This window comes from Corvus kubaryi, unplaced genomic scaffold, assembly GCF_017639235.1.
Source record: "Corvus kubaryi isolate FWS band 111438036 unplaced genomic scaffold, C.kubaryi_AGA036_p1.0 37385, whole genome shotgun sequence".
Taxonomy (NCBI): domain Eukaryota; kingdom Metazoa; phylum Chordata; class Aves; order Passeriformes; family Corvidae; genus Corvus; species Corvus kubaryi.
In genome coordinates, this window is record NW_024581127.1 from 32,094,323 (window position 1) to 32,116,386 (window position 22,064).

The following is a 22,064-nucleotide window of genomic DNA, read 5'->3' on the forward strand; positions in this document are numbered from 1 at the left end:
AAAGGCTATTCCCTGAGAGTTTTGAAAATATGATTGGAAACTTGCTGAGAAGTGGTATTTTTTTAGTGTTCTGATGAAGTTTTTAAGCACCATATAAATGGTGCATCATCACAGACCAAAGCAATTGCATTACAGTGGGAGCATCACAAAATCACCAGCTGTTATCTCAGTAATCAAGTCATTTCTGCTGACATCTCTCTACGGGCTACAGGTCTGTTCTCATTTAAAGAAGATAGAAGAAATTCAGTGAAGTCAAGAAAATTTCACCACTTGGACACAGTGCAGGTAAGTGGACAGACAGACTATAGACTGCTTAATAATAAAAGAATATAGCTGGGCAGAACACATTGAAAAAGTAAAGAAAGTTTCTAGAGCATTAGAAATTGAACAAGAGCCATGACTTACCGGTGCACCTACGTAGCCTTTAATGCCTGGAGGACCCTGTTTTCCCTCGGATCCCTGGCAAGGAATTGAGATACAGTAAACCACCAGAAACTCTTCCACATAAAAGACCAAGAATAAAATTAGTTAGTCAGAAATGTAAGTTGCTCTTCCAGGCTCACATTGAGCTGTTGAGGCTTCCTGACTCTCTCAGTGCTAATAAAGGAGTAATGTTCAACTTTCCAACTACTTACCCAAAGTGACACTCCAATATTTTCCTGTGTCCCCTCAGACATTAGCAAATTTTATCCTTCTGCTTTCAGACTTAGCCTACAAAGGCAAACTGTGCCATACAAGTTTCTCTACAGGTTATTTCAGAGGGTTTGGCAATGTCAGTTGTTGCACATGACATCTGTTTTGGCTCCTGAACACAGTGTTAATGGAACAAAGCAAAGATATACATTGATGCAAAATGACCACAGTCTTCAAAATGTTATATGTTTTGAAGAGTAAATGAAAAGAAACAGATCAGAATTACATTTTCCAATGTTTATTTTTAAAAATAAGAAAAAATGCAGGAGGATCAGGTACATTTCATCAGTCCTTCAGCTGGTTGTGCACTGACTCTCCCTGGAGAAGGTACATTGAAATGGAGAGTATTCACTGTGTGCCTTTATGCGTCTTACAATGCCTGAAAATTACCTGGATCCTCAGCTGAACAGGCTTAGCCCTCTGAGCCATCCTATGGACACAGCCTGGGTCTGGCGAGTTGACCTAGAGAACTGGTTTGGCATATTATATCACATATTTAACTGATTATTTTCGTACTTATATCACTTCCCCTTTCCCACCACTCTCATCTAACTCCTGTCTAACCCTGACTGGGTGGCTGTAATGGATAAGGCTTCAAAACAGATAGACGTATTATTATTAAATAATTCAAAAATAATTTCTACATTTTCTATTAACAGAAGTTTCCTATTAAAAAGATAATAAAATTAAAAACGGAAGATGTGTTTGCAATGAATTAGTAGCAGAACTACAGAGGCTTTTTTTCCCCCTCAGTGCAGTGCAAGAATGGGGTTCAAGCACAAGCAAAGGTGGCTCTGGGATCTTTACATCATCAGACATGTGAGAACCTCTGCAAGGTCAGAAGCATTACAAGTCCTCTAAGAGCAGAGGGGGAGCAGCAGGCATGCACCTAAATCGCTCCTTCAGCCTGCAGAAAAATACTGCTACAAAAGCCTAGACAAAACCCCAAGAGAAACAGAGTCCTGCTCCAAGCTGTCCAAATTATAGAATCTCAACTCAGTCCTGTTACATAAAACATGGTCGTAACACTCAGCAAAATTTATAGAGAATCTGGGTTTGTCTGGACGAGATGTGCTGAACCCACTCAAGGCCTGTGCTGAGATCATGTCTGGTAAACCAGAGAAGCGTGAGACCTTCAACAGCTCAAGCAAGCAAGAAGGAAATTTGTCAAAATGAAACTCTTACCTAATACTTTTTATTTCAAAGGATTGATTTTTTTCCCCCCTCTCTCTCTGCTTTTTCTATTAAGTGCAGATAACTGTCAGTTCAGATGGGAATGCTATAGCTATGTCTGTGCCACAGCAATGACAACCACAAAAAAACTCTTTATCCTTTTATTAGAGATACAGGGGGAAAAAAAAAAGAAGGAAAATGTTGAATATTTGCTGCAGGGTATTACGGGCTAAAGGGTCTGACCTCAAAAATCCAAACTTTATTTCTCTGCTATAACATCGCACAGTGAACAATCTGAGCGATGGCCCTTTTTCTCTGGACCCACTTATTCCATTTAAATTAACCTGCCAGGTCCCACATACTTATGTGAGAGTTTCCCCACTGACCAGTGGATATTTCTTGCCATCTCAGACCATCATGACATCTTCTATAACCAGAAGCTCCAACACCTCAGCACAAGGCTGGCTTTGATAACTCTTTTTTGTGTCCAGCTTGTAGCCAGCAAGATCACATATCCTTCTTGGGTAGCAGTGAAGTTTACCCTCCAGGCCTGATGAAAAGGAAAAAAAAATACACACCAAACCCCACAGTTTTATGCCAAAGACACTGAGCTAGGAGCAATCTCCCCTGGAGACATCACTGAGCAGGGATGACATACTGAGGCCATTTCATTCCTGGAACCTATACATGTACTCTCATGGGCTCAGCAGCCATTTCTGTAACTCTTTGGACTGAAATCCCATTACCAGGAGTCTGGAGGACCCTTGTCTATGCTACTGGAAGCTTCACACAATTAATGAGGTCTGTAAAAAGTACAAGACAATTTCTTAAATGAAAGTGCTGGCAATTCCCACTGAAGCAACAGGCTCCACAGCCAAGGAGACAAACAAGGGGCTGAATTTCCTGGGGCACAGGTATCATTGCTGAGCACACACTGGGCTTGCCTGGCTCAGTGCTAATGAAGATGGATTGAACCAGGAAGGACCACAACCCAGCCAACCAGAGAAACTGCAAGGTTGCTCTCCATGGAGCCTGCGGTAGAGCCCAGAGCTGCTGTATTGATGCTGATGACAAAAATAAGTGATCTAGCAAAAAAACCCCAAACAGTCATTACACCAGTAATTGGAGATGTGACCTCTCTAATTGCCAACGCCACCCATCCTTATACACCTTGTTCCATGCTGGCAACGTGCTCAGGCTTTACACCGAGGTGTAAAGGAGTGTGCATTCCTATTTTAGATTTTAAAGTCCTGTCAGCAAAGTCAGGGTTATTTCTTAAAATAGTTCGGGCCAGAATCCAGCTCAAGGACACTGCACACAGCCAATGCATCCGCTGAGGTAAATGAAAGTCACTGTGAAAACACACATTTTATATTTAGGCACTGTGAGAGGCTGCGGTTGGCCAAGCTCCGGTCTTCCCTGGGAGCACCTGGCACTGTCCTGTCAGATGTCTTTTGGTCCAGCCCCACCAGCACTTGTCCTGGCCAGCCCATAGATCTGAACTCCTATTCAGCATTGCCTCGCTAATTGGCTGAACTGCATGTTCCTGATGAACCTGGTGGGAAACATGGAACAGGATCAAGTCCACCTTGAGGCAGATGTAGGTGCCTCAGATTAGCTTGGTTTGCAAAAGCTTTGCAAAGCAAGTGTGAGGAAGTTCATACCACCAAGAGCATTATATAGCCTGCTGTTTTGTAATTCCACCAAGTGAGACATGCAGGACAGAGAGAAAATATGTATTTATTTACTTGATAGGAAAGATGCAGCTGAAAAGCATGTGAGTGATAAATTCAGTTCATTTCATCCAAGATCCAAATCCCACTGAAGGGCAAAATACTCAGTGTGCCTCCACTCAGCCCAGCCCAGCCCTGCTTTGCATGTGTCATTTATCTCCTGCTGAAGCCAGTACGGTTGCTATAGAGAACCCTGGGGTGGCTGCCAAGTATTTCTGCTAATCCAGACACCCCGTAAGTTCCGATACCCTCCTGATGGGACTTTGGGAAAGGGTGAACATTTCCCTCTATGCGAAGACATCAGGACATTTTGGAGACAGGGCTCTCCATAGCTGAGAAACCCAGAGGACCTGTATATGACCTGTTTCATCGAGTCCTCTCAGACAGAGCCAAGTGACAGCCAAGGCTGCACCCAGAAAGGTGCTGAGGTATTTAACTCCTATTTGAGGATAAAGGCATCAGTGAACTCAGTGCGAGATTTAGGTGACTAGAAATGTCTCTTCCAGAAAGATGAGATATTCAAAGGTCTTGGCTTGTACAGAAGCAGAACTGAGTGAAGTTATTTCAGGCAATCAAACTGTTGTCCTTGCGGCACCTTTCACATGATACCCCTAAAAACACACTTGTCACAGTGCACCATCTACTTTTTGTGTTATTACAAGAAGACTGAAACCACCTGAGGGGTATTTATCCCCTCAATAACCAGGGAACAAGGCAAGGAGAGCTGAGACTTTGAAAGGAGATTAAAGAATTGCTTCTTCAAAATTCACATTTCTGATGCTCAGCTAAGTCTCACCAGATCTGCATTCAGAAGCACTTTGTTTGAAGCAAACCCAGTGATATAAGCACTGGCTCAAGCTCTGTATCACTCAGCCATTGTTCACTGGTGCAAAACTGAAGCTCCCAAAATAGGCAGAGACATCCAGGCTAGGGTCTCTACGTGATTTTTTTTTCCAAGTCATAATGTAGGGATAATAATCTCATCTGCATCTTTGTGAGAATTGAAAAATCTACTGAAGACATGAAAAAAGGCTTATGTGCCCCAAAACATGTTTTCTTCACCTTCTCCAGCTACACTGTTGATTGAACAAAAGATATTTCTTTTGTTTACATACTTTGCTTAATTGCTGATACCTTTAGCAGACCCTTGATGAAAATGAGCATTTTGAGTTTTTCCATTCACCAGTGAGAATATCAAATGTCATCAACAAGAAGTAATTCAAGCAACATACGCATAAAAAGTCAGTGAAAAAAAAATTCCTGCCCATGTAAAGAAGAAATGGAAAACTTACCTTTGGACCTGCTGGCCCAGGCAGTCCAAATGCTCCTGGCTGTCCTGGTTCACCCTGCAAATAACAGAAATATCACTGGCAAACACCTATCTTTTATATAAAGGCTAGGATAGCTCAAACCAGTCAGTACATGCGTTTAGAAATATTGACAGTCCTGAGTACCGCTATACAGAGATCTGAAAGCTTACAGTGTTTTTGCCTCACAAAAAATGAAAGCAGAAAGAAACAAAATTAAAAGCAAAGCAGCTCTTCATCTGCTCTCAAAACACAACCAAGTAGCAAGAAGTGAGTTCCCTAAGTTGTGAACAGCTTGCACTGATTACAGCATGCAAAAAAGGATTCCTTGGAGTCAGCATAACGCATTTGTTTTTGAATTTGCACCTTGCAGTGTATGAACACATCTTATAAGGAATTCTGCAAGTACAAGTATGACACGTCCATCCCATGATGTGATGAAGTTGCATCAGTTCTGGAAATAATATTGAAAAATTGTCACAGTTTTTCCAAAGTAGGACAAGTGTGGCACAAAGAAGAAACAGGATGTAAGGAAAAGAGCTTTTCTGCTGTGTGTCACTCCTTTTGTGTATGCCTGCCCTTCCAAAGGATCCTTTCCCAAGCTCCTTCAGTTGCCACCAAGTGACTGCCACAAAGAGACAGTGAATGACATGGTGAAGGTTCACCATCAGGTTGAAGATAATTCTAAAGGATGGTGATCAAGCTGGGGAAAAGATGCAAGGCTCTAAAATATACTTCTATAAGATACTGCAAAACGTATTTGTGGTTTTGTGTTTTAACTGTAGTCCCCTTACAGGCAGTATTTGTTACACTACATCCTTCCTTGAGCTAGCCCTGCCCCTCCTCCTCTTCTCCTAGCTTTTAGCAATGCACAGGAGGAGTTCAGGCCCTTGCTTCTGTGACCAAGACTCCAATTTCTCCAGCCCATGTCTGTTGTGGAAGCACAAGGTGGTCCCTTGCACTCCTGCCATCTCCACTAGCCAAGGACTCCTTGCCAGCCATAAAACAAGTGGCCAGGCTCTGCAGCTGCAGCTATTTACCAGCAGGTCTCAAACCACAAGCTGCTCCCTTTCCCTCCTTAATGAATGATAACAGAGCTGCCCTGGAGCCTCCAGCGATGGTTAATCCATAGGACACCTGCCTTGGCTGCAAACATGTGAGGGAGAGTTTCAGGGCTATTTATCTCCTGCTATTTGTTTCTGCTGCTCCTAAAACGGCCACACAAATCCCCCAGATGTGTTCCACTCAAGGCAGATTGATTCCCACTGCCTGCCTCTCACTGAAAAGCAGGATTACATGGGAGGCACAAAAATGCTTACAGCTTCTCCTTTTGCTCCATCCCTCCCAGGGGGGCCAGGTGAGCCCAGGGAACCCTGTAACAACAAGGGAGTTATCATCAGCACAGCATTAACACCTGCTGCAAGTGCAGTGACATGAGGAGAGCATCAAAACAAGAATAAGGAATGAGGAGAAACATTTCAACACAAACATTTATTTAATTTCTGGAGGAGCTGCTGCTAACATTAACACACTAGGCATGATTGATGAGCTGCTAACGAGGAACAAGGCACTCTCGTCCACTTAACTCATTTAAGAATAAATTAATATAAAAGCTCTGGAGCTAATTAGACACATAACAACTGAGTCATCTTAATATTATCATATCATCTTCCCTTAGCCTCTCTCTTCACCATTCCATTGTCTCAAAAAGTTGCATTCAAATTTTTTTTATTTTCCTCCTTGATTGTACAGCATCCATCCCAAAGCTCAGAAGCCTCTAGGCAAAGCTATAATATGCATAAGTAGTAAGCCAAAAAGCAAACAGAAAAGAAGTCTTGAAATACTCAAGCAGTCCTCAGGAATGACCCTGGCCACTGGATATCAAGTCCCAAAGCTGTGAATGTGCAAAGGTGAAGAAAACAAGGAACAGAAAGCCAAACACCACTTAAATTTAAAATGTTACCATTTAAAATCTTCCTATGCACCACGATGAATGGAACGAAATATACTGAGATTGGTAGCCCCCCAGCTAACAGGAACAGCAGCAAATGTGGAGAAAATGAAAGTTTGCTGCCTGCAGCTGGCAATTTAAAGAACAAATGGAGAACAGAAAGACAATAGACAAACAACAAGCAAGTCAAGCCATACAGTGAGGAACTGGCTTAGTGTTTTCACTTCTAGGCACTGCAGTAGTTTCGTCTTAGGTGTGTTTTTATAAAAGGCTCAAATGAGAAACAGACACAGGCACAGCAAGATGCCACTGTGGGATTGCCACTGAGATTGTACAGGACCAGTTTGTTGTGTATTACTTGGAGGGGCATCTTGATATTTCATGAGGTGGAAAAAGTTTAAATTCCTAAAATTCCTCCTGCAAATTATGATTAAGGGATTTCCAACAAATGTGCCCAAAATAAATACTAGTCAACAGAACCACAACAAGCAGCTAAAGGCCACCACAGTCCAAAAGTTATTTATGTTCAGTGCAAGTCAAGGCATAGTAATATTTGGCCTTCCATGTCTCATATTGAAGAGACTCTAGTGTTTCTGTGTGTATTAGCACTGAGTTTCTGTTCTATTACATTTATGTATTTTGGAGTTTTACAAAGTTTAGTCAAAGCTCATGCCTTTGAGCTCTCCACACATTTGTCAAATGTGACTGACTATCATCAATAGGTTTAGAAAACTTTAAGCTGCACTTTGATGAAAAATAGTACATCACAATCTCCTTTTCTGAGCACCTTGCTTACACAAAATGAAACAAAATATAATATAGAGGTAAAATGAAAGACTTAGAGGAGGGTTGGTTTTCATTACACTTCCACAATAGCTTTATAAACTCGTCCACTTTTCAGAGGATAATTAATAAAAACTTGGACTTACTTTTTCTCCTTTGTCCCCTTTCAGTCCAGGAAAGCCAGGGAACCCTTCTTCACCCTACAACACCAAAGTAAAAAATACCTCATATCAAATGCCATATCGTTCTGTGGTATATCTGTGTAGTTTAGACAGTGCAGTTGTCATCTCTTGAGAACTGAGTCCAGCTTCTCACCCTCACTGTAACAATACTGTGCTCAGTCACCTCTAACTTGCCCATAATTGAACAGGTTCACTTTCAGTTTTCCATTCCAGTGTATTCCTGCCCCTCCTTTTTGTAATTACCATCCAGAACCAGTAGTTTTACAAGAAAAAGATTAGAGAGCAACCCTTGTTAAAAAAAGTATTTGAAGCATAGCACCACTTCCCTGAGAAACACTCCTGTTGCCATATTCCAAAGCACAAAAACTTGAAGTTTGGCATGGCCAAAATGCCAAGTTCCCAACTGTGTGGTTTTTGTTTTTTTTTTTAATTTAAATAAATGGCAGGGAAATTGACATGGAAAATATTGGAAAAATTAAAATATAGGATTTTTTTCCCTTTATCTGCTCTCTTTAGGACAAAAGACTGAGAGCTTTTTCCCCATCTGCTTTTGTAAAAACTCACTAGCACAGAAAAATCCTTTTGCAAGAGCATTCAATTGGCTAAGAAATTGATGCATGTATTTCCAAGTTGTCTGTACATACATAAGGACTAACTAAATATGTAGATAAAGTCAGGCTAAATTCTGCCACGTGCAATCTGATTTGTGACTTTTTTTTTGTAGGTCTAGTCCAGCAGACTTAGATGGATGTATTCCTAGGGCAAGGTTCCAGACAACAATAGATGAGTCCAAATCCAGCCTTATTTATTTATAGGTGTATTTGGCATTTAAAAGTAAATAAAAGATAGTATCTGAAAAGCATCTGTCCTGTATATGCAAATTAAAGTCTTTACATTTATAATCACATTCCTCCTAACTGAACCTTCATGAAGCATTCCAGAATTTGCAATGCAGCTGGTGATAAAAATCAGCTCTGCTGTATTCAAATGGCTCTCTAATGAGATAGAAAACCCATCAAATAGCAAACGTGATTTTTGAGGAAATCATTTGCTCTAAGAGGTCAGTATAACTTGAGGGAACTGCTGTTCCATGGCAAAGTGTGTCACACAGGTAGGAGAACAATTTGTGTCACTCCTATGCAAAGCAAAGGGAGTTTGCATAAGGTTCAGTTAATTAGCTTCTTCTCTTGCCTTTTTTTTTTCCTCCGTGAAATAGCAACTGCTTGGCAAAGCTGTACAAATTAATCCTGGGAGCAGTCAATAAGTTTGAAGCATAGTGCTCATAGAAATATTCATGCAGGACAGGAGAGTATCCACCAGCTTTTCCAGTTTCTCTCCAAGGAGAAAATTGTACAAAAGCAACCTAGACTCTAGAGACAGGTTTAATGTTACCTGGGGAACCACCACTGGAAAGGCTATAAAGTGAAAAGAGCTCCTACTTCTGCACCTTCTGCTGACTTCCAATAGAACCATTAAGGATTGAAAAGACCTCCAAGATCATCGAGCCCAACCATTATCCCAGCAAGTTAATGCCAAGTCCACCACTAAACCATGCCCCCAAGTGCCACATCTGAACGTTTCTTCAACACTTCCAAGGACAGCGATTCCTTAACTTCCCTGGGCAGTCTGTTCCAATGCTTGAATACCCTTTCAGTGAAGAAATGTTTCCTAATATCCAATCTAAACCTCCCCTGCTGCAATGTGGAGGTGACTGAGCCAGCAATTGTGATTGCTGAAGGCCCAAGGAGCCCCAAAAGAGCAGAGGCCTGCTGGTGGACCGATTCCGAGGTTTAAGAAGACCCTCTGACCTCACGGGGAGAAACGAAAAGCCTCTCCCTTTGGGCTTTGTGGTGCTACGCAGACTCGGTCTGTTCGATTGACTTGTTGCCCTCCCCGCCCTCAGATCCTCCCCATCGGCTCCCTCTCCCTAGTCCCGCCTTTGTACCGCCCCCGTGCCCGCCGGTCACTGGTTCCTGACGCTCCCTCCGCTCCTGTATAAAAGCTCTGGGACTGCTGCCTCGCGTTCTTTTTCGCCTCTGGTCCTGTCTGTGGATGCAGCAATGAACCATCTTCTGTGGAATGCCATACAGGCGAGCCCTCCTGACTCTTTGCTTCTGGTAACGCTGAGCAGTGCGGCTTGGGTGTGGTGTGAGAGTCCGCACCTAACAGCCGCACGGGTGAGAGGAGTAAGCGTGCTGGAGTGCTATCCTGCACCCCCGGAATGATTCCTTTGCCAGGGACGTGTCAGGGAAACGCAGCTACCCTTCACGAACCCACACAGTGCGTTAGTACAACTTGAGGACATTTCCTGTTGTCCTGTCACTTGTTACCTGGGAGAAGAGACTGCCCTCCTACCGTGCTCCAACCTCCTTTCAGGGAGTTGTAGCGAGCAGTAAGGGCTCCCTGAGCCTCCTTTTATCCAGGCTAAACAATCTCAATTCCCCAGGTGGCTGCTTTGTATGCCTCAGTAAGCAGAAAAGCATGTCAGGATAGGGGTAGGTTCTGCATATGTTTGAACCTTAATAAAAGCACAAGAGAAGATCATGTAGCCTGTTCCAGAAAGCTCACATTCACAGGGACTTCACAGGAGTGAGCAGTGGTAGAGAGCAGAAAGCAGAGAGGCATTGGTGCTGCTGCGCTGCACAGGGCCAAAGAAGCTGTGACAGACAGGGATGGGAGAGCAACCACCAGCTCGCCTAATTCCCAGCCAGCTGCCAAAACCCTTCTGAGGGTGCAGCTAACTGGAACGGAGTCATGTTGTCACAGCAATTTACTTCATTAAGCAACTCTTTATTTTTTTTTCTTTTTTTCCTAACTGTCTGACTTTGTGAACTGCACTGCAGAACAATCACCTTTTCTTTTCACTTGTCCACCAAATTTTTAAAACAGGTAAAATCCCAAGTATTGTGTTCAGCATGCTGCTGAGACCTAGGGAACTGCTATACCCAAAAGGCATCTGTTCCTTCCCCTTAGCCCCTCAAAATAGGTAAGTTAGTTTAGAAAAAGCGCTTGCCTCTCTCCCTAGCACTTGTGGAGTGGGGGGGATCTGCTGGCACATCTATCCTAGAAATGACTTTCTAGGGAAAGTCGCAGTTAGAAAAAGACAAAATTGCCCAAGGAAGAAATCAGAGGGACCCAAATAATGGTGTTCCAGAGGAGTCCTTGCTGGGGACGTTATATATTTGGCAGTTAGGCTCAAAGAAAGGCAGCAGATTTTCCTGAGAATTTTCCCTTTCCCAGCTCATGAGCCTGCTGTTCCTTCCTAACCCACTGGAAAACCTGCTGCTTGTGTTGAGTTTCCGCCTCTGAGCTGCACAGCCAGTGGCCTTTAATCAAACATTTCCACCAAAGTTAGCAAGGGAATAAACAAGTCCATTAGCTCACAGTTGGTAAAATATCTGCCAAAGGAGTCCAGATTTGGCAAATCTGATCCAAAGCAAGCAGAAGACTTTTCTTGCACTGTGGCTGTGAAGTGCAGTCAGATGAAAGCAGAGCAAGGGAGGCCGGGCAAGTGCTGCAAGCACTGAAGCCATGTACTGCCATGGGCTGTGAGTATACAGAGGTTACACAGCCCACAGCTACCTATTTCTGCAAATGCCAATTTCTGCTATTCAACAGTTATTCTATGGTTAGTTACTTGAATAACAGCAACAACTTATTTGTTCCCTGCTTGGGTCACTGCTGGACACAGTATAAATAAACGTTAAATGACAACCACTGTGCTTCAGATCTCCATTTAAAATTGCAAGCAATGTGTAAATATAAGAAAGAAGTAGCAGATAGCACAGGGCAGTGGAATAGCTGCCAAGCAGACACTGTCCACAAATGCTCTGGGATGAACCACATTGGGAGAACATGTAGGCTCTGGCAGCTGGCACTGAGCCCTGGGGAACAAAAGACCATCACATTCTTTGCACAAAGACCAGACCTGGTTTTGCCACTGGGAGGGATCGAAATAATCCTGTATTCCCACAGATTGCCTGCACTCCCAGCTTCAACACAATGGGAATCAGGTGGTGACATGTAAACCACACTTAGCTGTTTATGCCATGCACTCCTATTGTCACCCATCTATTTTAAGAATATCTGAAATTCCAAGGCTTTCGTTTTCTGGAGAAGCATCGGGACCAGAATAGGAAGGTAACAAGGACCAGGGAAATGAGGAGCACCAGCAAAAGAAGAGGCTACTGATAAAGAGGGGAACAGACTATAGCTTCTAAGGCAGCTTCCCTTAGGTTTAGCCTGTATTTTCTGGAGTAGTTTTATACTTTAAATGGGGTGACCTTTTGCTTTTTTGGTCAATGGTTTTGTGGAGAAAACTGGAATGTGCAGGTAGTGGTACCGGAGAGCTGTTTTGCAGTAACAAATACGGCATTTGCAGTAACAAATAAGCTTGTCTTAGGAAGTTATTAAAAAAATGAAATACTGCAGCCTCTCAGGATGCAGCACTAGAAAAGTCACTCTGAAAAGTCCATCCTTCATTCCTCAAAGAATTGGTAACAATTCTGCAAGAAAATTAGGAAGGTTTTCCAAGCCATACTGAAAACAAAAAGTTTAAGCAGAATTCACTAAAAAGGATAGAATTTTGAATTTCTTTGTATTTGCTTTTAAATGGAAGCATTCAGAGCCACAAAATGGATACAAAGCAAGGGGTAACCACTACTTCTGTTCTTCCAGGGGGCTCTCAGAGAGGGCCTCACATGGGTACATGGGTTGTCCAGACCCAATGGATCAAAGGAAAAGCCACATCATGAGAAACTTCAAAGCACAGGCAACTCTCAGCTGCTACAGACAGAATATCGGGGTGATGAAGAATAAAAATACACCTCTTGGCTTCAGCCATTAAAAACAAATAGGTGATGTGGGTAAGGACAAACACACCCAGAGAGGTTCCTCTGCTAGTTTGTGTACATCAGCAGAATTACTCCATTTTTCTATTTGAGGAAGGATGTCTTCTGGATACACCAGCATCCTGTGGATTTGCCAGACCATGCCAACTCCAGGTTAGCAATTTCTCCATGTACCTTAATTTGTTGTAGGTTGTGCAAAAGTTCACCTCAGCTGGATTACAGTGAGCCCCACTACCCCGTGTTTATGGTAGCCCATGTATTTATGGTCTGTGGCCAAATTATATACACGTTTGCCATGGTGTAACCCCAGCCAGCAGCCAAGGCCCATGCAGCCACTCACTCACTCACTCCCCTACCAGCGGGACTGGGGAGAGAATCAGAAAGGTAAAAGCTGGAAAACTCATGGGTGGAGATAAAGACAGTTTAATAGGGAAAGCAAAAACTGCCCAGAAATAAAGCAAAGCAAGGAATTAATTCCCTGCTTCCCATGGGCAGGCAGGTGTTCAGCCATCTCCAGGAGAGCAGGGCTCCATCACATGTAAAGGTGACTTAACACCATCACTGCAAATGTCCCCTCCCTTCTTTCCTGTTCCCCCACTTTATATACTGAGCATGATGTCACCTGGTCTGGAATATCCCTTTGAGCAGTTTGGGTCACCTACCCTGGCTGTGTCTCTTCCCAACCTGCCCTGCATCCCCAACTTCCTTGCCAATGTGGCAGTACAAAAAGCAGAAAAGGCCTTGGCTCTGTGTAGGCCCTGCTCAGCAATAACAAAAACATCTTTGTATTATCAACAAAAATCCAAAACACAGCCCCATACCAGCCACCATGAAGAAAATTAACTCCACCCCAGCCAAAACCAGCACAACATCCCATGTAGATTCTGGTATGTCTGACTGGAGATAACAAAGACATTACAGTAAAAATAACCTTAATTACTAAATGATATATTTAATCAGAGTGGGAAAAACTAGTGCACAGATTTTGCCATAGCAAAATTGCCTCATAGCAATTTTTTTCTGAACAGATTTAAAACAGAGAAGGAAGGAATCTGCAGGTATAAGGAAAGATGCAGAGATAGAACAATTCAGTATTACCGAGACATCGGAAGCACATAAAGGAAAAATTCCTCAGTGATTTTTTTAAGCAATCCACTCAAATTTAAATGTTTCTCTTTCCTCCATTTGCAGCTCCTCAAGCAGCTGCCAAGTTTACAAATATTTCTTCTAACTTGAGAACAGCTGTGGCCTATAATCACATATTTTATTTGAAACTATGGGTTGCAGCCTATGTTAATGAAAATAGAGCAAACGAAACAAAAAAAAAAAAAAACCAAATAATGGGGAAAAGTCAGTCCAAAACACATGGTTAGATTCTCATTTGCCTGTCAAATTCAAATAAATCACAGGACTTTCCCTTCAGCATACAGAGCAGACATCAGAAGACAGATAATTCTAAGGTCAATTCCATACATTTTATTTATTTTATCTTCCAAACTGGTCTACATCTCATGCAAAAGTGCCACTTCTCTAATCCTGGTATGAAATTAAAGTTTCTAACCTTGTCACAAAATGTCAGTGGAGGTGTCATTGGGAGACATACAAAAAATCTGCCAAGCAGAACCCCATGAATCACACGCTCAGCATGTTGGCAGCTTCACAAACTGGGGAGTCTAGAGCCAAAGTAGGAGACAAAATAGCAAGATCTGAAGAAAAACAGAACAACTGGGCAAGATGAAACAGAAACAGAAGTAAAATTGAACTATGCAGTGGTGGCACTTCACCATTAACACCCCCTCTCTCCTTTGTTAATTAACTTCACAGCACCCCTGTGAAATCAGAAGGGAGTTACAGCAACTGTAATATTGCTGTCACCTCATGGGGGTGATGAGTTGGAGGTACAATGAAGCAGAGGACGGATGGAAGGTCCCAGGGCCCAGGACAAAGATAGAAACTCACTCCAGATTTTCTGTGACCTAGGTCAGTGCCTTAACCATAAATTTATTATTTTTCCTGGCTCTTTGGCCTGCATCTAACGCGACAGCTTGATGTTCATGAAGAATAAATGAGAAGATGATGGGTAGCTGTCCTGCTGCTGATCCATGGTTACACTCTGAACTGTTATCAGTGTTTGATCAGTCACATGAAGTGGGAGGACAGAAGAGATGTCACAAGTTGGGTGGGGTCTTCAGGTTCAAATGTCTTAGAACACTTCCAAGAGACATCATGGTCTGGAAGAATGCAGTATCTTTCCTTTCAGGGTTTCTTCATTCAAGGGAACCAACCAATGACTAAATAAATATTTTATTGAAATATACTTCAAATTTTGAGGTGTTTTTTTTTTTTTTAGATAAGCAAGGCAAAGATGAAGGTTTCATTAAAAGCCAGGGGTGATCTGCAGATCAACTGAGAGGCAGAGCCACAGTGGATATATGTCACCTAGCTCCATTTTCAAAAGCTGCTGACCAGACAGCCAGCACAAATGACTGCCATTCTCCAGTGCCCAGGTGCAAGATTCTATTAGCTTAATGATGCTAAAACCCTATTAATATCTTGGCAAATTTGACACCAAAGTTGGCCTAATCTTCTGCTTCCACATAAAATAAGATATTCATCTCAACTTGGATTTTGCTGCACAAAGAAAGAAGTTAAGAAAATCTTCTCTTCTGGGTGTGTGTATTATAGTCTGTTCTAATAAACAGAATGGTAACGTGGACATGATACACAGGGGTCAGTGGAAGACACAGGTTCTGCAGGACTATCTGGAAATCCAGCCCAGTGCAAACAACTGTTTAAATGATAACTATTGGAATTTTTTGTATTTCAAACATATGAAAGGTTTTATTTAATCCACTAAATAGAAGTCAATTGTCCCCAAAAGGTACCTTCCCAAAAGAAATTCAGGGAACCATGTTTTCAAATACTCTCTGAACCCTTGAATCTTATCATGAATATCATGGATCCCACCATGAGACCAGAAGGGTCCTTCTGACCCTCCCATTTTATGATCACTGATCTTCTGGAGAGAGCAGATGCATCATTTTTCAGAGATTCCAACAGATATCTTTCCCTCAAGAAACTTGATACTCCAAATTTTCATAAAAATAGGTAAAGCAACAGTGGGTCATAGTTAATTTGACACACGGCCACCTATAAACTTGGTACTGCAGGAGAAAAGTTGCATCAGAGCTCACTCATGTGGCACAGCTTTACACTAATTTAAGTCAGTGTATAGTTCACAATAACACTGAAATATCCTAAAATGTTATCACTGGTGCCTGGAATTCTTTCCATCAGCTTCATATTATCTGCCTCCCCACCACGATACTCCTTCACTCCCTTAGAAGGTGATTGCTGAGAGACTGGGGTGGTGAGACACCCCTGACAGCTCCTGAACTGCTCCTTCATCTCCAACCCAGGCTGAGCCAAGTGGAGAATGTAACTAAAGAAAGCACCTCTGCAGCAGAGAGCACAGGAGAGTACAGGAGGGAGCTCTTCTGTTTGAAATACTCCTGTTCAACAGCTGGAGTTGCTCAGTCAATCGCTGAAACATTCAAATTAAGAAACAGTCAAGAGTTTGCAGAGCTATTTATGATTGAACATAATGAATAGGAGGTAAAATATAATTGGAAACAATTGCTATCATACTCTCACTGCACAGAGGAATAACCTGACCAATATACTGGACTGCAATGAGTTGGATTTGTAGAAGCAGGACTAACAAATCCCAAAAGTCTATTTTTTCTTGTTTGCATGGTTGGGGCAAGAGGGTCTTCAATTAAAGATATGATTCTTAGAAACCTTGAAATATGAAAAACATAACTTTGCTCCAAAAACTTCTTTGCCCTGAAGCACAAGTCAATGCTCCTTGCCAGCACCTGACACTGCTCAGGACCAGACAAACAGCTTGCCAAGTGCCAGAGGGAAGTGTTCGTTGAAACAGAAAAATATTCCAGTCATGTATCATGGCACTGGTGAATTAAAGTCCTTACATCTACAAAAAGTATACAGAAAATTGTTCTGGTCTTGTGGATGATTTTACAAACACTGGTTGATATTTTTTCTTGCCAGAATAATCTATAAATTCAATTTCTTCTGCTTCTGGGAAGTTTCTGATGCTTCAGATCTCCACATACCCCTCAAAAATTTCAGTAGTTCCAAGAAGAGCATTTTAGGGCAGAGGAGTAATGTGTCAGAGCACTCTGAACTCTGGTGTTGATCTGCTTTGAACCATCTCCTGCTACTGATATTCCACATTCACCCCTTAGTCTATCTTCTGGTGCCTCCCTGAAATATATACAAAGCTTTTCCTCAGGATTAACTGCATTGTCTGGTCCATGATTCCTCCCCTCCTTGAGGAGTCCCTTCCTTTAAATCTCTCCCTGCTGGGTAAATTTGCCAAATCAGCGATCATTCTTCTCATTGCTCTTTGCAAGAGCAACATCTCTCCACACCTCTCTTTAAATGTCACACCCAAAATGGAGAGAACATCTGCCTAAAGTCTTATCACCACCTGTTTATTAGTTGCAGTGATGCACTACTGTTCATTGCCAAACACACCTGAGGCTGCTCTGTCAAGTCTTTGCCAAAGCTATAAATCTCTTTGATCCAGTCAGACACAGGGTCTGCAAATAGATGATCTTTAAATTCCCTTCCAACCCAAACTATTCTATGATTTTATGCTATTTCTTTATGAAGTCGTGCTGCTCCCTAGGTCTTTTTCATCTCAGACGTCATGAAAAAGTTATGATCCATCTTCATTGTACTTTGACACAGGTAAAAGAAAGGGAAAAGCTCTGGTCAAGATCTCATTTGGAGCAAGTGACAAGGACAGAAATAAAACAGAGTCTCCAGAGACCCAAACCTACTCCCAATACCAAATGTATCAGATATCCTTGAAACAACAACCACTAAGGGTCCACACACTGCTTCAGCAGGAAAGCAAGCATTTGACATGATAAAAAACCCTCGCATTTTCCTTATCTGCCGCTTAGTACTATGTGTACATTCATTATTCAGCAGGGTCTGAGACCCCAAAACACCATCATCCTGTCACTGCCAGAGACAGAAGGCCTTGTTTGCTTTGGGAGACAAAACCTCAAGGTAGTGCTTAAGAAAAAGGGTGAGAAATCCAGAAGAGGAAATTAAAGGTGTCCAGAGTTGCACTTGGGCAAGTTAAGAACAGCATAAAATCCAGTGCTGCCCTGTCTCAGCTGCCCTCACCTGCACCTTCAGAGAGCCCATGAACAAGGCACCTGCACCTTCTCAGCCATCACAAAAACAAGAACAGCCCAGCAACAGCTTTGATCAGTGGAAAGGGGAAAACCTGTCTGCTTAACTAGGGAGATTAACCAGCAGGGAATGCTTAGGATACCTTTGATGGACCAGTGATAGCAACTTACTTTGTGTAATGCTTCAGCTCTCTGTGATTCATTAGATTCATTCTACGAGCTGCTCTTCAGAGGGTGTTCTCCAGACTGCTGGGAAAGCTGTTTTATTTTCCACCTAACAGGCAGATAATCCATACCTTTCCACTGCAATATCACTCTCAGGAGCATCCTGCATTCCAGCAAGATTTATCAGTTACAGAATCAAGACAATTGTTTTTTTCTCCGCCCAATTTATTTTCAGAAGAAACATGAAGCTGGCAAATCTCAGATGCTTCCTTTCTCCACTGCCAGTGGATCTTGGCAGAGAAATCCTCTAAAGAAGCAAGTGCTGAAGACTTTGCAAACTTCTGGCTGCCAGTAGATGTCATTGCATACTAGCAATGTACCTGCCAGCCAGGGGACAATGACGAAAAGAAATACATGTTTTCTAAGTTTATGTAAGGAAAAAAAAAAGGAACCAAGTTAGTATTACTCTTACACTGCTGAGAATTAAGCTGTCACAATCACAATAAGCATGTGAGCTGTCTTCGAGTTGTTTATTGCAGTCTGCAGCTGTTATTCTGGGTCACAGAAACCCACAGAATTTATCTAAAACCCTCTAATTATGGTAAGAAAAAGAACTCCATCAAACCATGGTTATTTAGCTCTGCAGAATGTGCTTTAACTACAGTTAAGGGGACACAAAAATGCTCAGCATGCAGAGCAGAATTGGCCACATACACAAGAGGATTCAGAACATACTAAGGCAGATAGTAATATTACTAGAACTCATCTTTAATATGAGGATTCTGAGAAGAAATCCCAGATATGAACAACTCCAGTGAACTGCATGACAGCCTTATGAAGTAGATGAGGTGTTATTATACAGGTGTTTAAGTGCGGGACTGAGAGGTTAAGTGCTCTTAACTAGATGAAGTCAGTAGCTAAGAACAGTTGCTGAGAGAGATGATTCCCAGCACAAAAAAAACAAACAAACAAACAAACAAACAAACCAAAAAAAAAAAAAAAAAAAAACAACCAAAACCAAACCCAAAACATTGGGTTTCATTGCTAGGTCAGTTTTAGCTATGCTCACATTACTTTTTATTCTGCAATAAAATAAGAACTGAGCACTAAGAACATTAGAACGCAACCCTGAGAAGGCAATGTTTCCATAGCCACTGTCTCCAAGGAACATCAGTGACAGGGCATTGGGTTTTTTTTTTGGTCTTCAGATTTCAACTCAATATATTATCTCTGAACTTGGAGATGTTTTCCCCTTTTGTTACTGTCTGGATGTGCTCACTGAAGGAGCAGGCACGGGTGCTGATGTACCAAGGCTCCTGCAGCCTGCTTCTGCCTTAGTCTCTCAGGGGAAACCCTTCAGCTCACCAGTCCTGGGTAAACTGGGTGGCATTTACAAGTTCAGGGAGTTAGTAACACTATCTGAACACCACAGCAACCCAAGCAAGGTCTGTAACTTCACTGGAGCATCTTCCCTGCACTGGGCTCATGGTTTCAGCAATGAAAAGGACATACATATCTCTTGAAGTGATAAATAGCTTTATTTGGAAGTTGCAGAAATAAGGACTGTATCTTGGTTTGTGTAAGCTCAGGCCCCACATCATTTAAGAGCTCACAGAACACATCCTGCTATTAGAAGTTCAGCTGGTTTTTCCCTCTCCTCTGTACTGAAGTTGTTTTCAAGCTTTCACCTCTGGCCCTTGGCTCTACAGTATCACTGTCAGTCTGAGCCTTACCTGCCAGCAAATCACACACACCATCTTCCGGTCCCAAAATGCATCCCTTAGAAATACACACATGAAAGCTCTCCTTTACCATAGAACCACCCTGCAGCACCAGACTCCAGCTATGCCTGCAGCATTTTTGCAGGTAGAACTGCACTCATTTTATTGTGTCCCAAGTTGCTGGATGCTGGCCAGCCCTGATCTAAAGACACAGCTCTCGTGCTAATTTGGTAAGTCCTGCTGACAGCACAGCACAGGAGTAAAAAGCAACAGGGCTTTCAGGGCAGGCCTTTCATATATTCAGCTGCCTCAGGGCAGACAGAGCACAGGGCTCTGTGTTGGAGAGACTGTATCTAACAGAGTAGATTTCCACAGCTTCTCCAGAAGCTCTAGAAATGGCAATAACTCCAACTTGGAAGAGAAGGGAAGGGGAAGCAAAGCCTTTGTTTGAAGGATCTAGCAGGCAAGAGATACAAGCCTGGAGAGAAAGAGGTTCTTCAGCTTAATTTTCGAGGAACGAAGACTAGCTGCTTTGCTCAAGGTCATTAGAGCCAAGTTCCAAGTCTGGATGTCCTACAGTGTAGCCCAGAGCCTTAACTATCTGCCTGCTTTTCTTTTCTACACTTGGTCTTGCAGTCAGTGCATCTCTAATAAGCCAAGCCACTTCAGAGATTTTATTCTCCTTAGAAATACTATAATAATCCTTCTGAATTTTTATCAGAGTCATTACCATGAAAAAAAAAAAAATTTCCAGGAGAATATAGACTTAATCTACCAAAGTTGTTCTCATATTCCTTGCTGTCTGTGTGATTATTAGCATGAAGGGAAACAGATAAGCACAAAAAGAAAGCTTGGATATCTTGGAAACTCATTAGTGAGGAAAGTCCCAGTGTAAAACATAATGAAACCTTCATCCACCACCTCTGCAAAAGGTGGGTGCTTGTGGTTAGAGTTTTTTCCTCTGACAAGTTGGTTTCCTGTGGAAAAATCATGGTAGTGATCACTTGATCCAGTTGTTTCATGACACCTTTTTCATCTTTCCTACTCTTCTTCAGAAGGTGTGGAGAGTTTTGGCCTAAGCCCTGAACAGACTATGGAAATTTCTGTCCCTTTCTGGGCAGTGAGTGTGTTACAAATATTCAAGAGTTGTACCAAAAGTCTAAGAACGACTACCAGCAGTCAAGACAAAGGTGCAGTGAGCTCCTGCCCCATCTGCCTTAGTTTTCCTTAGGGAGACTTCTCGAACATTTTGTCCTGCTGTCACCAATCACAGTTTGCAGGGCTCCACTGACATCCTGAAGCAAAGAATGTCTTTGTACTGACTAGAGATTTACAGATGTCTCTCTCTAATTAACTCATATGCACTGTTTTAAAGACACAAAATTTTAACCTCCAGAACAGACTGAAGAGAAGTGTTTCAAGACCTGCTGGATGAAAAGCAACTTCATTTTGTTAATTTTAAACTTGCCATCAGGTAGCTTGATTTGCTTCCCCTTCAGTTTTACAACAGAAGAAAGAGTGAAAAATAATTTCCTACTAGTATCTCCATACCACTCAAAGTCTGACAAATTTTCATCTTATTCTCTCCAAAGTCATCACTTTTGCAAGCACCTTCCTGCCTGCAGAGCCTTCTCACTTCTCTTGGCCTTTGGGATGCTGGAAGGGTGGCTCAGCACCATTGCATAATGCTCTGTACCTTGCAAGACAAAGGGATAAGTTTTTGAAAGTCTCCCAGTTAAATTTTGCATGGAGGCATTAGAAAGGCTGGCTCATCATGTGGATGGCTGTGCCCCAGGAATGCAGCCCTCATGCTCTGCAGAACCTCCCTTCTCAGACATGAATTCTCTGACTTTTGCTTGAATCATCCTCAGAAATGCTCTCCTGTTGCGGTGAGCCATGGCTTTTGCACTCTCCAGCGGCTCCTGCTGCCCTCACTCCTCTCCTGCCCCTACTCCTCTTGAACAAATAGAGATTTGAAGATGGGAGTTATAACCCTTGCAGGATCAGACTATCTAGTTTAGCAGATGTCCACTTGAATGACTGCCAGAATAAAGCTAGAACATTCCCTTTCATGGTGGTGATGTTACAGAATTGGATATTTACCCATGTATAATAATCAGTTCAACAACAGAAGCATTTGCAAAAGTGAATGAACACACAGTAAAGGGAAACAGATTTATGAGCAGAAATATGACAGACTACATCTAATGTGAAAGGGGTTAAGAACTCCAAGGGCTGAGAGATGACAGTCAGCAATGGAAATTTAAGATCAAAT

General features: G+C 42.3%; 1 protein-coding gene across 6 annotated transcripts in view; it reads right to left on the reverse strand.

Annotated features, from left to right (window-relative positions):
- The window catches only part of COL22A1 (collagen type XXII alpha 1 chain), a 221,579-nt gene that overhangs the window by 96,230 nt on the left and 103,285 nt on the right, over window positions 1-22,064 (reverse strand). For all 6 annotated transcript variants that reach the window (XR_006017383.1, XR_006017382.1, XR_006017384.1 and 3 more), the window contains exons 13-16: window positions 7,787-7,840; window positions 6,226-6,279; window positions 4,892-4,945; window positions 406-459 (exon numbers count right to left, since the gene is read on the reverse strand). Coding sequence is in view for 3 of the 6 variants with exons in the window: in XM_042036305.1 (XP_041892239.1) it covers window positions 406-459; window positions 4,892-4,945; window positions 6,226-6,279; window positions 7,787-7,840 (216 nt within the window). In the remaining 3 variants the exon portion in view is untranslated. The remainder of the gene's footprint in view (window positions 1-405; window positions 460-4,891; window positions 4,946-6,225; window positions 6,280-7,786; window positions 7,841-22,064) is intronic.